The 17,987-nt window shown below is 46.4% G+C and overlaps 1 protein-coding gene across 1 annotated transcript in view; it reads left to right on the forward strand.

Annotated features, from left to right (window-relative positions):
• Positions 1-17,987, forward strand: part of CDC42BPB (CDC42 binding protein kinase beta) — a 102,391-nt gene that overhangs the window by 57,084 nt on the left and 27,320 nt on the right. Inside the window, exons 18-22 of the mRNA XM_056547242.1 lie at positions 2,277-2,382; positions 4,960-5,108; positions 6,740-6,834; positions 6,927-7,000; positions 17,387-17,479. Of these exons, the coding sequence (XP_056403217.1) occupies positions 2,277-2,382; positions 4,960-5,108; positions 6,740-6,834; positions 6,927-7,000; positions 17,387-17,479 (517 nt within the window). The remainder of the gene's footprint in view (positions 1-2,276; positions 2,383-4,959; positions 5,109-6,739; positions 6,835-6,926; positions 7,001-17,386; positions 17,480-17,987) is intronic.

The raw sequence follows: 17,987 nt of genomic DNA on the forward strand, positions 1-17,987 counted from the left end.
ATAGGGTATAAGATGTCTGATCTTGGGGGTCCACTGCGGCACCCCAGACATCCGGTGCACAGAGCGAACTTTTCTCTGTGCTGGATGACTGGCGATGCGGAGGTTTGTGATGTCATGGACACGCCCCCTCAATGCAAGTCTATGGGAGGGGAGGGGCAATATCACGCCCCCTCCCATAGACTTGCATTGAGGGGGCGTGGCTGTGACATCACAAGCCTCTGTCGCTGCACCAGACGCTCTATACGAACACCGGATGCAGCAGGGAGATCGCGGGGTCCCCAGCGGCGGGACCTCCGCGATCAGACATCTTAACCCCTATCCTTTGGATAGAAGTTACACAGATTTGTAAATGACTTCTATTAAAAAATATTTACCCTTCCAGTACTTCTTAGCAGCTGTATGCTACAGAGGAAATTCTTTTCTTTTTGAATTTCTTTTTTGTCTTGTCCACAGTGCTCTCTGCTGACACCTCTGTCCCTGTCAGGAATTGTCCAGAGCAGCATAGGTTTGCAATGGGGATTTTCTCCTCCTCTGGACAGTTCCTGACACGGACAGAGGTGTCAGCAGAGAGCACTGTGGTCAAGACAAAAAAAGAAAAGAAAATAATTTCCTCTGTAGCATACAGCTGCTAAAAAGTACTGGAAGGGTGAAGATTTTTTAATAGCAGTCATTTACAAATCTGTTTAACTTTCTGGCACCAGTTGATTTAAAAAAAAAGTTTTCCACCGGAGTACCCCTTTTAATGCTGTTTATATCTATATAAATAGTTGAACACCACATCAAATCTGCAGCAGCAAATGCGTTGGAGACACAGTATGTGTGAATGTACCCTTAAAGCAGACCTGTCAGCAGCTTTATCCTGGCTAAACTAAAGCATTTACAATAGAGCTTTGTACCCTGATCCAGTAGATGTCACTGTTATTCCAATCCAACGCTCCAGTGCCCAGTTATAAGCATTAGAAATAACATTAGGTGATATAGCCCGCAGCATAGTATTTCTAATGCTTTTGTCTCTCTTCTCTGGAGTGATGGATTGGAATGAGAATTGAAACAAGGTAAGGAGCCCTATGATAGGCAGCAAAAAGCTGCTTCCAGGTCAGGTTTAACTATTGATTATAAGATTACTCCTTTGAGAGCATAATACGTAGAAATAATTACTAATAAGTAACAGTTTTATCACCGTATATACTCGAGTATAAGCCGACCCGAATATAAGCCGAGGCCCCTAATTTCACCCTAAAAACCCTAGGGTGGGAAATAAATCATCCCCCCCCCCCGTCATCATCCAGACCCCCGACATCCCCCCCTGTCATCATCCAGACCCCCGTCATCATCACTCTGTCATTTTCACCCCGTCATCATCCCCTTCGCCATCCCTCCCCCCCCCCCCCCCCCCCCTTCATCATCACCACCTGCCAATCCCTTTCAGTTGTCTTCAACCTGCGGACCTTCAGATGTTGCAAAACTACAACTCCCAGCATGCCCAGACAGCATTGTGGGAGTTGTAGTTTTGAAACATCTGGAGGTCCGCAGGTTGAAGACCACTGCGGCCTTCGTCATCATCCAGACCTCCCCTCGGTGGGAAGGAAAGGTGAGCTGGTCCGGGCCATCTATGCTGCAGGGAACGTCCGGTGGAGAGGGTTAGTCGTTCAGGGCTGTCCATTTTCACCAGGGGAGCCTCTTCTCCGCTCCGGCCCCGGCCTAGTGACGTTGCATTGCTGCGCACGGACGTCCCTGTGCGTCGTCGCCAAGGCAACGTCACTAGGCCGGGCCCGGAGCGGAGAAGAGGGCCTCCCTGTGAAAATGGACAGCCCTGAACGACTAACCCTCTCCACCAGACGGTCCCTGCAGCATAGATGGCCCGAACCAGCTCACCTTTCCTTCCCACCGAGGGGAGGTTAGTAGAAAACTAAAGGGGGGGGGGGGGGGGGTCTGGATGATGATGATGAAGGCCGTAGTGGTCTTCAACCTGTGGACCTCCAGATGTTTCAAAACTACAACTCCCAGCATGCCCGGACAGCCGATGGCTGTCCGGGCATGCTGGGAGTTGTTGTTTAGCAACAACTGGAGGTCCGCAGGTTGAAGACCACTGAGAAGGGATTGACAGGCGGAGAGTTCACTCGAGTATAAGCCGAGGGGGGGCGGTCGTTTTCAGCACAAAAATTTGTGCTGAAAAACTCTGCTTATACTCAAGTATATACGGTATCTGCCATAAGACACAGATCCTACACTCTTGTCCGTTCAGACACATATATATATATTTCTTTATTTTCAAGGGTAAGCGATGAGAAGGATGCCCGAGGTTACCTGCAGGCCTTGGCATCTAAGATGACAGAAGAACTGGAGACACTGAGAAGCTCCAGCCTTGGCTCTAGAACACTGGTGAGTGCGGGGGTCCGCGGTCCATAGGAGTCACTGCTGGGAATGTGACCGTTTATTATTGGATTGTTAATACTCAAACTATCAGAAGATAAGCTGCAATAAAATGTATTCTACGTAGATGATTTAAAGTTGTATGTCAATCCTTAAAGTGATCACTAGGATGCTGAGCTGGTTTATTTTTGGGTTGCAGGTAGTCGCAGAGATGATTTCTTCATAAAACAGCGCCGCCCTGTCCTCAGGTTGTGTGCGATATTGCAGCTCGGTTCCATTTAAGTGAATGGAGCAGAGTTGTAATACCACCCACAACCTGAAGACTGGTGTGGTGCTGTTTTTGGTTAAAAAATATATATATACATATATACATACATATACACTCACACATAAATACACCTATAAATATATATACAGTGATCCCTCAAGTTACAATATTAATTGGTTCCAGGACGACCATTGTATGTTGAAACCATTGTATGTTGAGACCAGAACTCTATGGAAACCTGGTAATTGGTTCTAAAGGCACCAAAATGTCATCCAAAAATAGGAAAAAGTAAAAATTTAAGAATAATAAGTAGATAACTAATACAGATAAAGCAAATCCTCACATATAAAAGAAAGAAAGATCTGCTGGGAGCTGTAATCGCTGTCTATGTCAGTGTTTCCCAAGCAGGGAGCCTCCAGCTGTTGCAAAACTACAACTCCCAGCATGCCCGGACAGCCAAAGGCTGTCCGGGCATGATGGGAGTTGTAGTTTTGCAACAGCTGGGGGCACCCTGCTTGGGAAACACTGGTCTGTGTAGGGGACAGGAGCTTCTTCAGGGTCCTGTACAGTACACAATGTCCCAAAAAAAAAAAGTAACATGGAGCCGCCCTCACCTGGTGTCCAAAGGAGAAGCTAACCCTGGCACAGGTAAAGAGTACAGAACATGTAATACCCCCTTGTACTCTAGGGGGCGCTACCAGACACCAGTCAGTGCATACACTTCAGTAATACAGGGGTTTTATCAGTAAAATCCCCATTCTGATGGGTTGGTTCTTCCAGCTATTGACACATTTCACAGATCTGGACTGTCTGTAACATTGTATGTTGAGTCTCGTTTCAACTTACAATGGTCCAGAAAAGACCATTGTATGTTGAAACTATTGTATGTTGAGGCCATTGTAAGTTGGGGGAACACTGTATTTCTTTGTTAATCTTTTAGGACATCACAATCTGTTACATGGTGGAAGGGCCGGGGTCCTCGGCAGCACAGAGTATTGTAGATGGAGAGGCTAGTCTCTGAAGAGCTTAATTGGAGGAAGTAGCACAAAGTATTTCCGGACAGGAATACGTTGATCTTGCAGGACATCGGTCTCTGTGACATATTAGAAGGAATGGATAGGGTGCCCAGCAGCACAGAGTATTTTAGCAGAGGTGTATGTTACCTAGTGGAGGGAGCAGCACAAAGTATTTCAGGACAGGAATATGTTGATCTAGCCGGCAGAGTATTTTAGGATCCTCATGTAAGTCGTAGTCTTCATTCCTTGTAATTTCTTGTGTTCTGATTGTTGCTTTAGCCTGAAATGTCATTCCAGCAAGGCCTGAACCCGTACAGCTCAGACAGGCTGGTGAGTGATAGCGGGGTCACCCCCCCGAAAAGTTATAGTCATGTGGTGACCCTGGTGGTGGGAATCTATCTCCTGATCTTGGTTTACGGTCCTGCACGTGTCATTACTTGTCCTGTCAACTAAAACGTCCTCAATCTATAGCGACAACTCATGATCAATATTTCTCATAGCAATGTTTCCCAACCAGGGGGCCTCCAGCTGTTGCAAAACTACAACTTCCGACATACTTTGGCTATCTGGGCATGCTGGGAGTTGTAGTTTGGCAGTTTAAATTGTACTTAAATATTTTTGACAAATAGCGATAAATTTCAGTCCCGGTAATCTTGAGAATCCTTTTTTTCTTTCTTTCTTTGATCTGAATCGGTGATTTTATAATTCAGATTTAGTTTTGTTTTTTTCTTGTCATTGTCCAGTGATCTGTAATTTTGGATCATTGCAATTTTCTACTTTTGTAACCAATCTACATAAACGGGACATTTATTTAAAAGGCTTATCCTTGATATGAAAAGCACAGCAGATTTCTTCATAAAATAGCGCCACCCCCAGTACTCAGGCTGTGTGTGGTATTGCAGCTCATTTCCATTTTAGTGAATGGAGCCAAGTTGTAATACCAGACACAACCTGAGGACGGGGGTGGTGCTGTTACTGGAAAATAAATTAGCTTTGCTATTCTATTCCTTAATACCCCTTTTAATGGAGACTATCACAAGGGGTTGGGCCTAGTTCAGTCTTCCCCAACCAGGGTTCCTACAGCTGTTGCAAAACTACAACTCCCAGCATGCCCGGACAGCCTTTGGCTGTCCGGGCATGCTGAGAGTTGTTGTTTTTGCAACAGCTGAAGGCACACTGGTTACAAAACACTTGTCTATTATATTTGTGGCCGGTGGATGGGAGTTGTAGTCCACAAATCTTTTGGAGGATGGAAGGAGTGTTTGGGTTAGATTAAACATTTACATGATTTTTTTTTTGCAGGATCCGCTCTGGAAGGTCCGGAGAAGCCAGAAGCTGGACATGTCGGCGCGGCTGGAGCTGCAGTCTGCCCTGGACGCGGAACTACGCGCCAAACAGATGGTGCAGGAGGAGCTAAGGAAGGCGAAAGATGCAAACATCTCATTTGAGAAGTAAGGAAGCGTTCCAGGGTATTCGTGTTGCCCATAGACAATATTGTCTGCAGTTCCCAATTCTGTCAATTGTCAGAATACAATATATACATATATGGTGCCTACTTATTTCCTCCTTCCATAACATACACCTTCAGTTTGGTAAGACTTTGTTCATACCTTGCTGCTAATTAGCGGTTCCACAACGTAAACGAATCAGCGCTAATTAGCCGCAACATGTGAACACCACCCTAAAGGGGTTTTTAGTATTGGTAAAAAAAAAATGTAAGTATTTTTATTTTTCAAAATTTTGCTCCTGTCCACGGGTCGAGCTGAGCTTCAATACCAGACACAACCTGTGGACAGCAGTGGTACGGTTTCTGCAAAAATTTGGAGTGTTTTTATAATGCTAGACAACTTCTTTAAAGGGGTATTCTGTGGGAAGAAACATGTTTAAAATCAACTGGTGCCATAAAGTTCTACAGATTTGTAAATGACTTCTATTAAAAAAAATCTTAATCCTTCCAGTACTTATCAGCTGCTGTATGCTCCAGAGGAAGTTGTGGTGTTCTTTCCAGTCTGACCCCACTGCTCTCTGCTGACACCTCTGTCCATGTCAGGAACTGTCTGGAGCAGGAGAGGTTTGCTATAGAGATTTGCTCCTGCTCTGGAGAATTACTGACATTGGCAGAGGTGTCAGCAGAGAGCAGTGGGGTCAGAATGGAAAGAACAACTCAACTTCCTCTAGAGCAGGGGTCTCAAACTCAAATTATCCGGGGGCCACTGGAAGTAGCAGCTGGGTGAGGCTGGGCCGCATGTGCCCATTACATATAATGCCCTCATCATACGCCCCTCATCATCCACCAGCAACACCCTCCACCAGCAGTAGCACCACCATCATCCACCAGCAACCCCCCCATTCCCACAACTTCTGTGGGTTCCCCACATTAGGTGGGCAGCAGGTTCCCCACATTAGGTGGGCAGCAGGTTTCCCACATTAGGTGGGCAGCAGGTTCCCCACATTAGGTGGGCAGCAGGTTCCCCACATTAGGTGGGCAGCAGGTTCACACACAGACAACCTTACCTGTCCTGCACTGCGCTTCTCCTCTCTGAAGTAGTGAAGAAAACTGTGTCTTAAAGCGTTCTGTGTCCCGAATAGCTGAGGAAAGTGCTGAGTCACTGTGCTGAGTGCTGAGACACTGTGATTGGTTGATTGGGGGGGGGGGGGGGGTGCAGTCTCTGCTCTGCTCAGGACACAGAACTGCTTCAAGACACAGTTTTCTTCACTACATACCTGGCGAGGGCCACAAACTTTCGTTTTGCGGGCCGCAAATGGCCCGCGGGCCGGGAGTTTGAGACCTTTGCTCTAGAGCATACAGCAGCTAAGTACTGGAAGGATTAAGATTTTTTTTAAATATAAGTAATTTACAAATCTGTATAACTTTTTGCCACCAGCTGATTTGAAAACATTTATTTTCTTTACTCCAGAGTACCCCTTTAAGGGTGCGTTCACACGTGCAGATCTGCAGAAAATACGCATGTGTGAACACACCCTTAGAAGTAACCTTTTTATACATTGACATGGCGAAATGGACTGTTCTGCTGTCTTCTTTTGTAATTTATTTTTTATTTGATTTATTTATTTTATTAAGCAAACTAAAAGAGGCAGATGCTAAGAACATGGAGCTCCTGGAAGAAATGCAGAGTTTGAAGAAGAAGCTGGAGGAGAAGATGAGAGATGACGGCGGTCAGTACGTCTCCTGACAGTCGGGTTTATTGGGAGGACATCAGCTTTTCTGGCTGTTCAGTCTAATTTCTACTTTTTCTTTTCTGATTCAGGTCTTAAGCTCCCAGACTTCCAGGAGTCCATCTTTGAGTACTTCAACACCTCCCCCCTGCCGCATGACCTGAGGGTGAGTACTCGGCTCCATCCATATCACTACAGCATGACCAGTCACTGCACACTGTATGGGAGGGTGTATTCACACATACAGTAGCCTGTGCATGTTAGATGCTGCAGAGGTTAATGTTAAATGGGCACATTCATTAAAACACATTTTTGCTATTGCACTCCTTATGGTAAATATGGTGAATAAAAATCTAATGAACTTTGTTTTAAAAAAAAAAAAGAACTTTTCTATGTTTTGTGTTTAAAAAGGCTGTTACTAGGTGTCTCCCTACTTGTCCAGAGCACATTTCCCTCCATCTCTTGCACAGACTTTGGACTCCTGCTCGTCTGGCAGAGGTCCAAAAGCAGGAAATGCAGTCTGGAGTGCTGAGGGAGGGGGGGGGGGGTGCAGCCATATCCAATCATAGCTCATCTCACACTGAACTGCTCTGGGCTGTGTGTATCAGAGTGAGGGAGGAAGTTCTCCCCTGTATGGCTTCAGATGATGTCACACCTGCTGGGGAACGCCCCTTCCCAGTCTGTGAATCTAATCTGACAGAGCAAATATCAAGGTAGAAAACAAAAAAATTATTTAAAAAAATCGAGGCAAGGCGTGGTTTATCATGATGGGGACAGTGACCTGGGAGGATTATAAAATTTAATAAGATCAGGAAAGGTACTTTTCAACTGAATGACTGAACATGTACAACATGTGCATTAAATATGTGCTGTATACTGTACGTGTGAATACATCCTTGGCTAGAATTTTATGTGAATTAATCTTAATCATCAAGTTCTGTAACAATATGTTGTAAGATCTGTGTTTGCTGTCAGCAAATGGGAACATTTAAGCTGCTCAGAACCCATCTTGACCCGCTTACTCAGTTGCAGTTTGTTACAGTGTATCAGTCTGAGACGCATCAGCAGCACAAATCTGACTTTCTCGGTCGGGTCTATTGGGGGACACAGAGACCGTGGTATATCTTGCTGACTCTAGGCATATAAAAAGAAGTTGGCCCCTCCTGGCAGGATATACCCCGCCTATGGACTCTGAGCTATTCCATTTTAGCTTAGTGTCAGTAGGAGGCAGACACAGGTCTGGAGTTCTCCAGATTTGGTCTTTTTTTTTCTTTTTCTTCTAGCTAGGGCCTGTAATTAGGTTCTTCTTTCCTTTTTTCTCTTCTGGTTTTTGGTGGGAGTTCAGGAGCATATGACGCTAGCTGTTCCTTCATATGCTGCTAAGGGGCATGGGGCATAGAGTATGCTCCGTTAATCCCTTCCCGCCAATGGCCAGTGCTTGGGGTTGCACCTTGGGTCCGGGTCCCCCTATCTTCTCTGCACGTGGCACTGTCTCAGCTTGATATGATGCAGGTGACCATAGCTGGCTGAAGACATCTTAGTTGAGTGACTGTATGCAGGGTGAGTATATTCCTCTATCCTCCTCCCTCCTTTCCCCTATCCATTTTTGGGCCTTTGGGGGACTTTTTCAGTCTTTATTGGGGCTGGAGATGGTGATCTGGCAGGGCTCTCTATCTGCACTGTCTGGGATCGCGGGCAGCTTCCCTCCCCCTCACCTTCTCACTCTCTGACACTGCTTACTTCCCGGCCACAGCAGACTGTGATTTTTTTTCTTCTGTGCCCTGATCGCAGTGCGCATGGCGGGTGTGAGGTTACTTGAGGCCGCGGCCTGGTCCGGGACCCAGCTCCGGTCAGGGTCTGTGCAGCTCACACCTCCCCTCCATCCTCTGCTCTGCAGACCATCTGACTTCAGCTGCTGCCTGCCTCTTCTGCTCCGGTCTCAGGACAGCTACAACCTGCTTCTCAGCTCCATCTGCGGGACACAGGACCTGGGTGAGATTGCTCCAGACCCGAACCTCCTCCCAGACAGACGGCCGCAGCTCTAGTCACCTACAATTCTTGTATGGGCTGCAAGACCAAAATGCCTCGCGGTTCCATTGAATCCGCCTGCTCCACCACGCGCACCATTCCTTCTGTACCTGCTTCTCAGGATGCCCCCCTGGAATGCGCGTTATCCGCCCCCCTCCCTTTCCTCCCTTTCCCAGTTGATCTCCGATCTGGCTAGGGTCTCCAGGACAGTGGTTTCGGCCTTGGAGAAGTCTTCCCTGCACTCTTCCCCCAGGGAGTCCCTCACAGTTTCTCCTGACCCCCACTTCCAGCGCTCGGGGACTTCCTCTGTTCGGCTGCTTTGGAGTCCGCATGATGTACGGCATTTGTCTCCGGTAACTTGGTTGTGATTCGTCACTCCATGTGGCTGAAGGCGTGGGATGCAGATGCTGCTTCGAAATAATTTCTGAGTTGCCCTTCTTAGGTTCTCTGCTTTTTGGGAAATGGCTAGATGAGATCATAAAAGCTCTCTGCTGCCGCAGAACAAACCCCCGCTGCTCCAACCCCCATTGGAACACTGCTTCCTTTCGGCCCTGTCGTTCGTTTGCATCGGGCCGTCCTCCCAAGCAGCCGCCCTCCCAAGCACGCAAAGCCCCTTCCTTCAAGGCACGTCCTTCCTTCTCAGCCAAGTACGGTAACCGTAAGCCTCCCTCTTCCTGAAGAGATGCCCCCACCCGTATCCTCTTATTGGGTGGGAGGACGTCTGTCTCTTTTCCGGGACATTTGGCTAGCGCAGGTTCAGGACTCCTGGGTTCAGGATGTCTTATCCGATGTTACCGGATAGTTTGGTTCTTTTCCCCGGGACCAGTTCTTCCAGTCCCGTCCTCCTCATTCCCTTTCTTTGGCGGCTGCCTTTCAGGTTGCTTTGAGTGCGCTCCTTGCTCAGGGGTGATTGTTACAGTTCCTCCAGGGGAGCGTTTTTAGGGGTTCTACTCAAATCTGTAGTCCCCAAGAAAGGGGGCTCTGCCCGCCCCATTCTGGACCTCAAGTTGCTCAACTGCAGAGTCCCTCTGCTCGGTGGTCACGTCCATGGATCAAGGGGAGATTCTTTCCTCCGTAGATATCCGGGATGCCTATTTGCACATCCCCATTTTTCCCGCCCATCAGCGAATCCTCCGCTTTGCAGTTTTTTGGTCACTTCCAGTTCGTGGCTCTTCCCTTTTTGGCCTGGTCACAGCTCCCAGGGTTTTCACCAGTCATAGCGGCGGTGATTGCCATTTTTCAGGCTTGGGTGATCTCGATCCTCCCTTACCTGGATGATCTTTTGATCAAAGCTCTGTCCCGGTCCCAATACTTAGAGTCTGCACAGTGAAATGAAGGCTCTCCATCTGCCCTCGGTTGGGTGATCAACCGGGAAAAGTCCCACCTTTCTCCCACTCAGTCCCTTGTCTTTGTGGGCCTCCTTTTCGGCACGGCGGCTGCCCGTGTTCATCTTTCTCAGGACAAGCGGTTCTCCCTGTCGGAGGGTGTCGGTCAACTAGGGTGCTCCTCTCCTGTTCTGATTTGCTTCTGCATGGAGGTGCTGGGCCGGATGGTGGCGTTTCCTTTCGCCCAGTTCCGGTGTCCATCTCCAGCTGGCCATCGCCCTCTCCAGCTGGCCATCTTGGTCCGGTGGGACAAGTTGCCGGCCACTCCGGATCGCCGAATTCTTCTGCCCCCCTCCGTTCCTTGGTCTCTTCTGTGGTGGCTCCACTCTCCCCTCCTTCTCCACTAGCAGGTCATCACAACCGATGTGAGTCTCCTGGGTTGGGGAGGTGTTTCGGGACCTGACGGTCCAGGGTCGCTGGTCCTTTCAGGAGGCTCGCCCTCCCCATCATTCTTCTGGAGATCCGTGCCATTTTTCTTTGCCTCCTCCATTGGGAGATCCTCCTGTTAGGGTCATCCCGTTTGAGTCTAATCGTACAATGCCAGGGCTTGCATCAATCGCCAGAGTGGCACGTGCAGCTGCTCAGTGATGGAGGAGATCTAAAAGATTCTGCTCTGGGCCGAGACTCGAGTGCCTGCTCTCTCCGCGATTCACATTCCGGGCGTGGAGAATTGGGAAGTGGACTTGCTCAGCCGCTCCTCCATGGATCCGGGGGAGTGGTCTCTCCATCCAGAGGTGTTTGCGCAGATCTGCGCTCTTTGGGGGACCCCGGACGTGAATCTCTTCATGTCTCGCCACAACAGACAGCTTTGTAGCAAAGTCACGCAACCCTCTGGTGGTGGTCGCGCTCGTAATTCCATGGTTGTCCTTCTGTCTTCCCTACCTCTTTCCCCCTCTGCCTCTCCTGCCCAGGGTTCTGAGGAAACTCAAGGCATTCCCACCATTCTGAAGGCCCCAGACACGCTTGGTACACCGACATAATTCGGCTGGTCGACCGTCTCCTAGGGTCCTCTCTGCCCCCCCCCCCTATTTACTGTCTCTGCATTTGACAGCGTGGCGGTTGCAACCACGGTTCTGAGGGCACGGGGGGGTTTTCTTCCGGGGTGATTCGCACCATGCTGCGGGCTCGTAAGCCTTCCTCCGCTAGGATTTACCACCACACTTGGCGGGCCTATTTCAGGTGGTGTGAGGCTCAGTACATCTCTCCAGTTATCTTTTCCTTTCTGCGCCTTCTTGCAATCCGGTCTGGATCAGTGTTTGCCACTCAGCTCCCTTTAAGGTCAAGTTTCGGCTCTTTGTATTCTTTCAACGGCCATTGGCTTCTAACCCTCACGTCCGCTCCTTCCTGCAGGGCGTGGCCCATGCGGCTCCGCCGTACCGGTCTCCCACCCCTCCTTGGGATCTCAACCTGGTGCTCAGTGCTTTGAGGGAAGCTCCGTTTGAACCTCTTCGGGACTCTTCCCTTTGCGTTCTTTCCTGGAAGGTCGCCACCCCTTTTTGTTTTTGTTACTGTGGTCCGGTTTTTCTGTCCAAGGGGTTGTGTTCGGTTCTTTTTTGTCTGGTTCTCTTGGACACCTGCTGGGTTCCTTTTCTGTCAGTCCTCTCCTGCTTTGGGACTAAACTGATTTGCTCCGTCAGTAGGCGGGGTATATCCTGCCAGGAGGGGCCGAGTTCTTTTTGTATGCCTAGTGTCAGCAAGATATACCCACAGTCTGTGTGTCCCCCAATGGATCCTCAGAGAAAGAGATTTTACAGTAAGCCTAAAAAAAATCTACTTTTTGTCCTATATTTTTGCTACAATGTATCAGTGCCAATAAGTTCATTCAATCTGTGTGGACTGAATTGGGTCGGACCCATTTAAATGGGTCAGATTTTGGTACGGGTTCTGCACAAACATCCGTGTTAGATTTGTTGACACTCTGACTCCTCGCAAGTAAATGGGGGGGGGGGGGGTCTCTTCAAGACATTCACATGCATTGGAAATAATGCATCAGTATATTATATACACTTAGGCCAGTGTTTCCCAACCAGGGTGCCTTCGGCTGTCCGCGCATGCTGGGAGTTGTATTTTTTCCACAGCCGAAGGCACCTCTGTTGGGAAACATCGACTCTGATCACATCTATTTGACAGAAATAATTGAATAGACAACTAACCCCATTGTAAGCCTTTCATTCACTGACCGCAAGCAGAGGGCTATAAAATATAGTGAATAATAAAACAAAGTTTATTAGAAAATTTCAAAACTTAGAGAACCTCTCATGATCTTGTTAAATGTTTTATAATCCTCCCAATTCACTGCCCCCATCATGATAAACCACCCCCTGCCTTTATTTTTATTATTTTATTAATTTTTTGCTCTGTATTTTCTGCTCCGTCTCAGTCAGATTCACAGACTGGGAAGGGGCGTTCCCCAGTAGGCGTGACATCATGCCAGACAGGGGAGAACTTCCTCCCTCACTCTGCTACACACAGCCCAGAGCAGTTCAGTGTGAGATGAGCTATGATTGGCTAAGGGTGCACACACACCACATACCTCAGCATTTCCTGAGTTTGGACTTCTGCCAGGCCAGCAGGAGTCCAAAGTCTGTGCTAGAGATGGGGGGGGGGAATGTGCTCTGGACAAGTAGGGAGACACCTAGTGGCAGCTTTTTTTAAACACAAATAAAACATAGAAAACTTCATTTTTATTTTAAACAAAGTACATTAGAAAGATTAGTTTTAATGTGAGTGCCCATTTAATTTGTGGGTACCTAGTACTGATGCGATGTCCCTCTATTTCTGTCCCTACCTGAAAAGGCTCCAGTGTCTACCTCCTCCTCGTCCTCACTGCTAGCTTACTGGGAAGATGTAAGTCCAGTCACCGACCACCGTGTAACCCAGTCCACCATCTCAATGACCTGTAACCTTTTGTCTAGACCAAGATGTCTTCACTAATTCCCACACTGATATTTTATCATCTATTTCTTTAACAATCCGGAGAGCAGGCGTATGATTCCATGTAATATTTGTGTAACCTTTCATTGTTCAGGGGACGTGGCGCCAGACGGCAAAAGGTTATATAACATGAATTATTCACCTCCTGGATGTAGTGTGATTGAAAAACATCAGTCCAAGTGCAACTCAAAGATGCGAAGGGGTTAAAGCTGGGCGAAAGATATTTTTAGGGTTCTGTGGGCAAATCCTGGCATTTATTACAATGGGCGGCCATCTGATATGCTGAATTGTCACCGGTCCATTGTTTAACCTAGAGATAAGCAATGCCTGAGTTACCTTTCAGCTCTGGAAAACTTAAAAGGGGTATTGCAGGAAAAAACTTTTTTAAAGTTTAAACAGATTTGTAAATTACTTCTATAAAAAAATATTAATCCTTCCAATAATTATCTGCTGCTGAAGTTGAGTTGTTCTTTTCTGTCTGGCAACAGTGCTCTCTGCTGACATCTCTGCTTGTCTCGGGAACTGCACAGAGTAGAAGAGGTTTGCTATGGGAATTTGCTTCTACTCCTGGCAGTTCCCGAGACACATGTCATCAGAGAGCACTTAGACAGAAAAGAACAACTCAACTTCAGCAGCTCATAAGTATTGAAAGGATTAAGATTTTTTTTAATAGAAGAAATTTACAAATTTGTTTAACTTTCTGGAGCCAGTTGATATATAAAAAAGTTTTTTTCCTGGATAACTGGATCCTTTTTAAGGGTGCGTTCCCACAGGGCGTATACGCAGCGTATTTGACGCTGCGCAAAATTTATGGCAGCAGCGGGAAATACGCTGTGTATCCCTTGCTCACTATACACACAGGGCTTTCCGGCGGCAGCCCTATGCGTGTAGTGAGTTTTGGAGGCGGAGCCATACACGCGGCTCCGCCTCCAAAACTCACTACACACATAGGGCTGCCGCCGGAAAGCCCTGTGTGTATAGTGAGCAAGGGATACACAGCGTATTTCCCGCTGCTGCCATAAATTTTGCGCAGCGTCAAATACGCTGCGTATACGCCCTGTGGGAACGCACCCTAAAGGGGTATTCCTATCTGGTATGTCGCAAAAATATGCAATCACTTTGTGATAAATGGTGTCTGACCTTTTAGCTAAAAATAGGACACCGCACTGGTTTAAAGAGGTTATCGAAGATTAGAAAAAAACTGCTTCTTTATTACAAAAAACAGTGCCGCCCCTGTCCTCAGGTTGTGTGTGGTATTACAGCTTGGCACTAGTCACCTCAACGAAATTAAACTACAATACCACACACAACGTTGGGACAGGTATGGCGCGATATTTTGGGAAATAAAGTAGCTATGTTTTTGTTATCCTGAATAGCCCCCTGGGTTGCAGTTTTCCCTGCACAAGCTTTGCTGCCAATCCCATTTAAAGGGGTACTCCACTGCTAGACATGTCTGATCGATGGTTGTTTGATGCTGTGGAGTCTGATGTGACCTTCCTTCTCCTTTGTCTCCCTGATCTCTATCCTTGGGAGGCCATGTCCTACACACTACAAATCCTTGTCTGTCAGGTTTGCCTGACTCTTTTATAGCCTGATGTGTTGGGGTTAAAGGGGTACTCCGGTGGAAAACATATATATCATATATATTTTTTTTTTTTTTAAATCAACTGGTGCGAACAAGTTAAACAGATCTTAATCCGTCCAGTACTTATTAGCAGCTGTATGCTACAGAAGAAATTCTTTTCTTTTTAAATTTCTTTTTTTGTCTTGTCCACAGTGCTCTCTGCTGACACCTCTGTCCGTATCAGAAACTCTCCAGAGCAGCATAGGTTTGCTATGGGGATTTTCTCCTGCTCTGGACAGTTCCTGATATGGGCACCAGGTGTCAGCAGAGAGCACTGTGGACAAGACAAAAATAAAAATTTCCTCTGTAGCATACAGCTGCTAAAAAGTACTGGAAGGGTAAAGATTTTTTTAATAGAAGTAATTTACAAATCTATTTAACTTTCTGGCACCAGTTGATGTTGATGGGTGTTGTTGGGGGTGGGGTAGGTTGTTTGTGTGTATGTTTCTTTATTTCTATTAGAGATGAGCAAATTTACAGTAAATTCGATTCGTCACAAACTTCTCGGCTCGGCAGTTGATGTGTCTTCCTGCATAAATTAGTTCAGCTTTCAGGTGCTCCCTTGAGCTGGAAAAGGTGGATACAGTCCAAGGAGACTCCTTCCTAGGACTGTATCCACCTTTTCCAGCCCACCGGAGCACCGGAAAGTTGAACTAATTTATGCAGGATAAGTCATTAACTGCCGAGCTGAGAAGTTCGTGACGAATCGAATTTACTGTAAGTTCGCTCATCTCTAATTTCTATGTTTATGAAAAAGTTTCAATAAAAATTATCTGATAAAAAATAAAATAAAAAAAGACGTCTGATCGCCGCCGCGGCGGCACCTCATTAATTCGGTGCATGGAACGAATTTCACTCCGTGCCGGATGACTGGTGAACACCGACGCCACGCCCCCTCCTTTCAGGTCTATGGGAGGAGGCGTGACGGCTGTGTACTAGCTGTCACGCCGCCTCCTATAGACATGAATGGAGGAGGCATGTCGGGACGTCACGATCACGGAAGCCCCAGGAGATCACGTTCTGACATGTCTAGGGGCGGAGTACCCCTTTAGTTGAATGGGGCTGTATTGCATTTCCCTGTACTACAGTTGATGGGGCATCGCTGAGTGCAGTAAGGCTATGCTCAAACTGTTCTAAGCATCAAATGTACATTTGTTCTACAAGCAAAAATGAGCAAAAAATTTCGTCATTTTTTTTTTTTTTTCCCCAAAGCTTTTCTAGAGCTTTTTGCCATTTTACAGGCCTTTTATGCACGTCAGGTCTTTGATTAATTATAATAATTTTTTTTTAAAGCGTTTTTTTTTTTTTTTTCCCAAAAACTTGGAATCTTTCATCCAAAAAAAAAAATCGGGACATCGTAATAATTACATAATAATGTAATTCAAATGGTTAAAATTTTATGTATATTTCGAAGTGTGAAGCTGCCATATTGCGGTTACATCATTTGATAAAACCACTTTAGAAACTTCTCACATCCTACAGCTGGGAGGCGACACATCTTATATCAAGCAGTAACCGGATTATTCTACAATCGCTCTTAGGCCAGTGTTTCCCAACCAGGGTGCCCTCGGCTGTGGCAAAACTACAACTCCCAGCATGCCCGGACAGCCAAAGGCTGTCCGGGCATGCTGGGAGTTGTAGTTTTGCCACAGCCGGAGCCACCCTGGTTGGGAAACAGACTCTGATCACATCTGACAGGAATAATAGAATTGACGACCCCATTGTAAGCCTCCCATTCACTGACAGCAAGCAGAGGGCTTAAAAAAATATAGTGAATAATAAAACAAAGTTTCTTAGAAAATTTCAGAACTTAATTTCTGGGTACCTAGTACTGATGCAATGTCCCTCCATGTCTGTTCCCACCCGAAAAGGCTCCAGTGTCTTGCTTAAAGGGGTACTCCGGTGGAAACCTTTTTTTTATTTTTTATTTTAATTTTTTAATCAACTGGTGCCAGAAAGTTAACCAGATTTGTAAATTACTTCTATAAAAAAAATCTTAATTCTTCCAGTACTTATTAGCATCTGTATACTACAGAGGAAATGCTTTACTTTTTGGATTTATTTTCTGTCACGACCACAGTGCTCTCTGCTGACCTCTGCTGTCCATTTTAGGAACTGTCCAGAGCAGGAGAAAATCCCCATAGCAAACATATGCTGCTCTGGACATTTCCTAATATGGACGGCAGAGGTCAGCAGAGAGCACGGTGTTCGTGACAGAAAAGAAATACAACTTCCTCTGTAGTATACAGCCCCTAAAAAGTACTGGAAGGATTAAGATTTTTTTTTTTATAGAAATAATTTACAAATCTGTTTAACTTTCTGGCACCAGTTGATTTAAAAAAAAAAAAAAAAAGTTTTCCACTTTAACTCGTCTCCAACCTAACGCTCTCCAGCTGTTGCAAAACTACAACTCCCAGCCGACTGCTGTCCTAGTACTCTGGGACTTGTAGTTTTGTGACAGCCGGAGAGTCATAGGTTGGACATCATTATCCTAACTATTATAAAATAAGAATTTGCAAAAATGATTTGTCCCAGATTTGTGTTTCCTGCTGCTATTGTAACATACAATCTGTCTCCACAGTCCAGTCTGATCAGCGACCACGAGATCTCTACACCCAAACCCGACCTCTCTCCATCACTTTTAGCGCCTTCCAGTCAGGAGCAGCAGCCAGAGGTAAGGGTGTGTCTGTTTCATGGTGAGGGTCTTACATTTGTGCCCACTGAATAGCTTCACCAAAGTCTTGGCCCACAATTCTGACTTAAAGATAATCTGTAAGCTTTAAATCATGCTCAGACGTCAAGTGTCATAGAGGTGGTGCCAAGTAGCTGCATGCAATCAGTTAAAGCAGTAAGGGTGGGGGAGGGAGAAAGCAAGCATGCAGCGGCTCTGCAACTTCTCCATCACACACTGAGCATGATATAGAGCTGACAGATTATAAGTGTGCGTTCACACGGCTAGCTGTCCTGTGTTTATTTATTTATTTATTTATTTATTTATTTATTTAATATCCCTGTTCCGGTTCCGTCCTTGCAGGCTGTAAACGGATTAAAAACGGTTTTTAAAAAAATCCCATTTGCATCAATGGGACTTTTTTAAAATCAGTTTACATCCTTTTGTACCCGTCTGCACTCATTTCCGTTTTTTTTGACTGCAGAAAAAAACGGCACATGCAGTATTTTTT

This window comes from Hyla sarda, chromosome 11 (genome assembly GCF_029499605.1).
Source record: "Hyla sarda isolate aHylSar1 chromosome 11, aHylSar1.hap1, whole genome shotgun sequence".
In the NCBI taxonomy this organism is placed as follows: Eukaryota; Metazoa; Chordata; class Amphibia; order Anura; family Hylidae; genus Hyla; species Hyla sarda.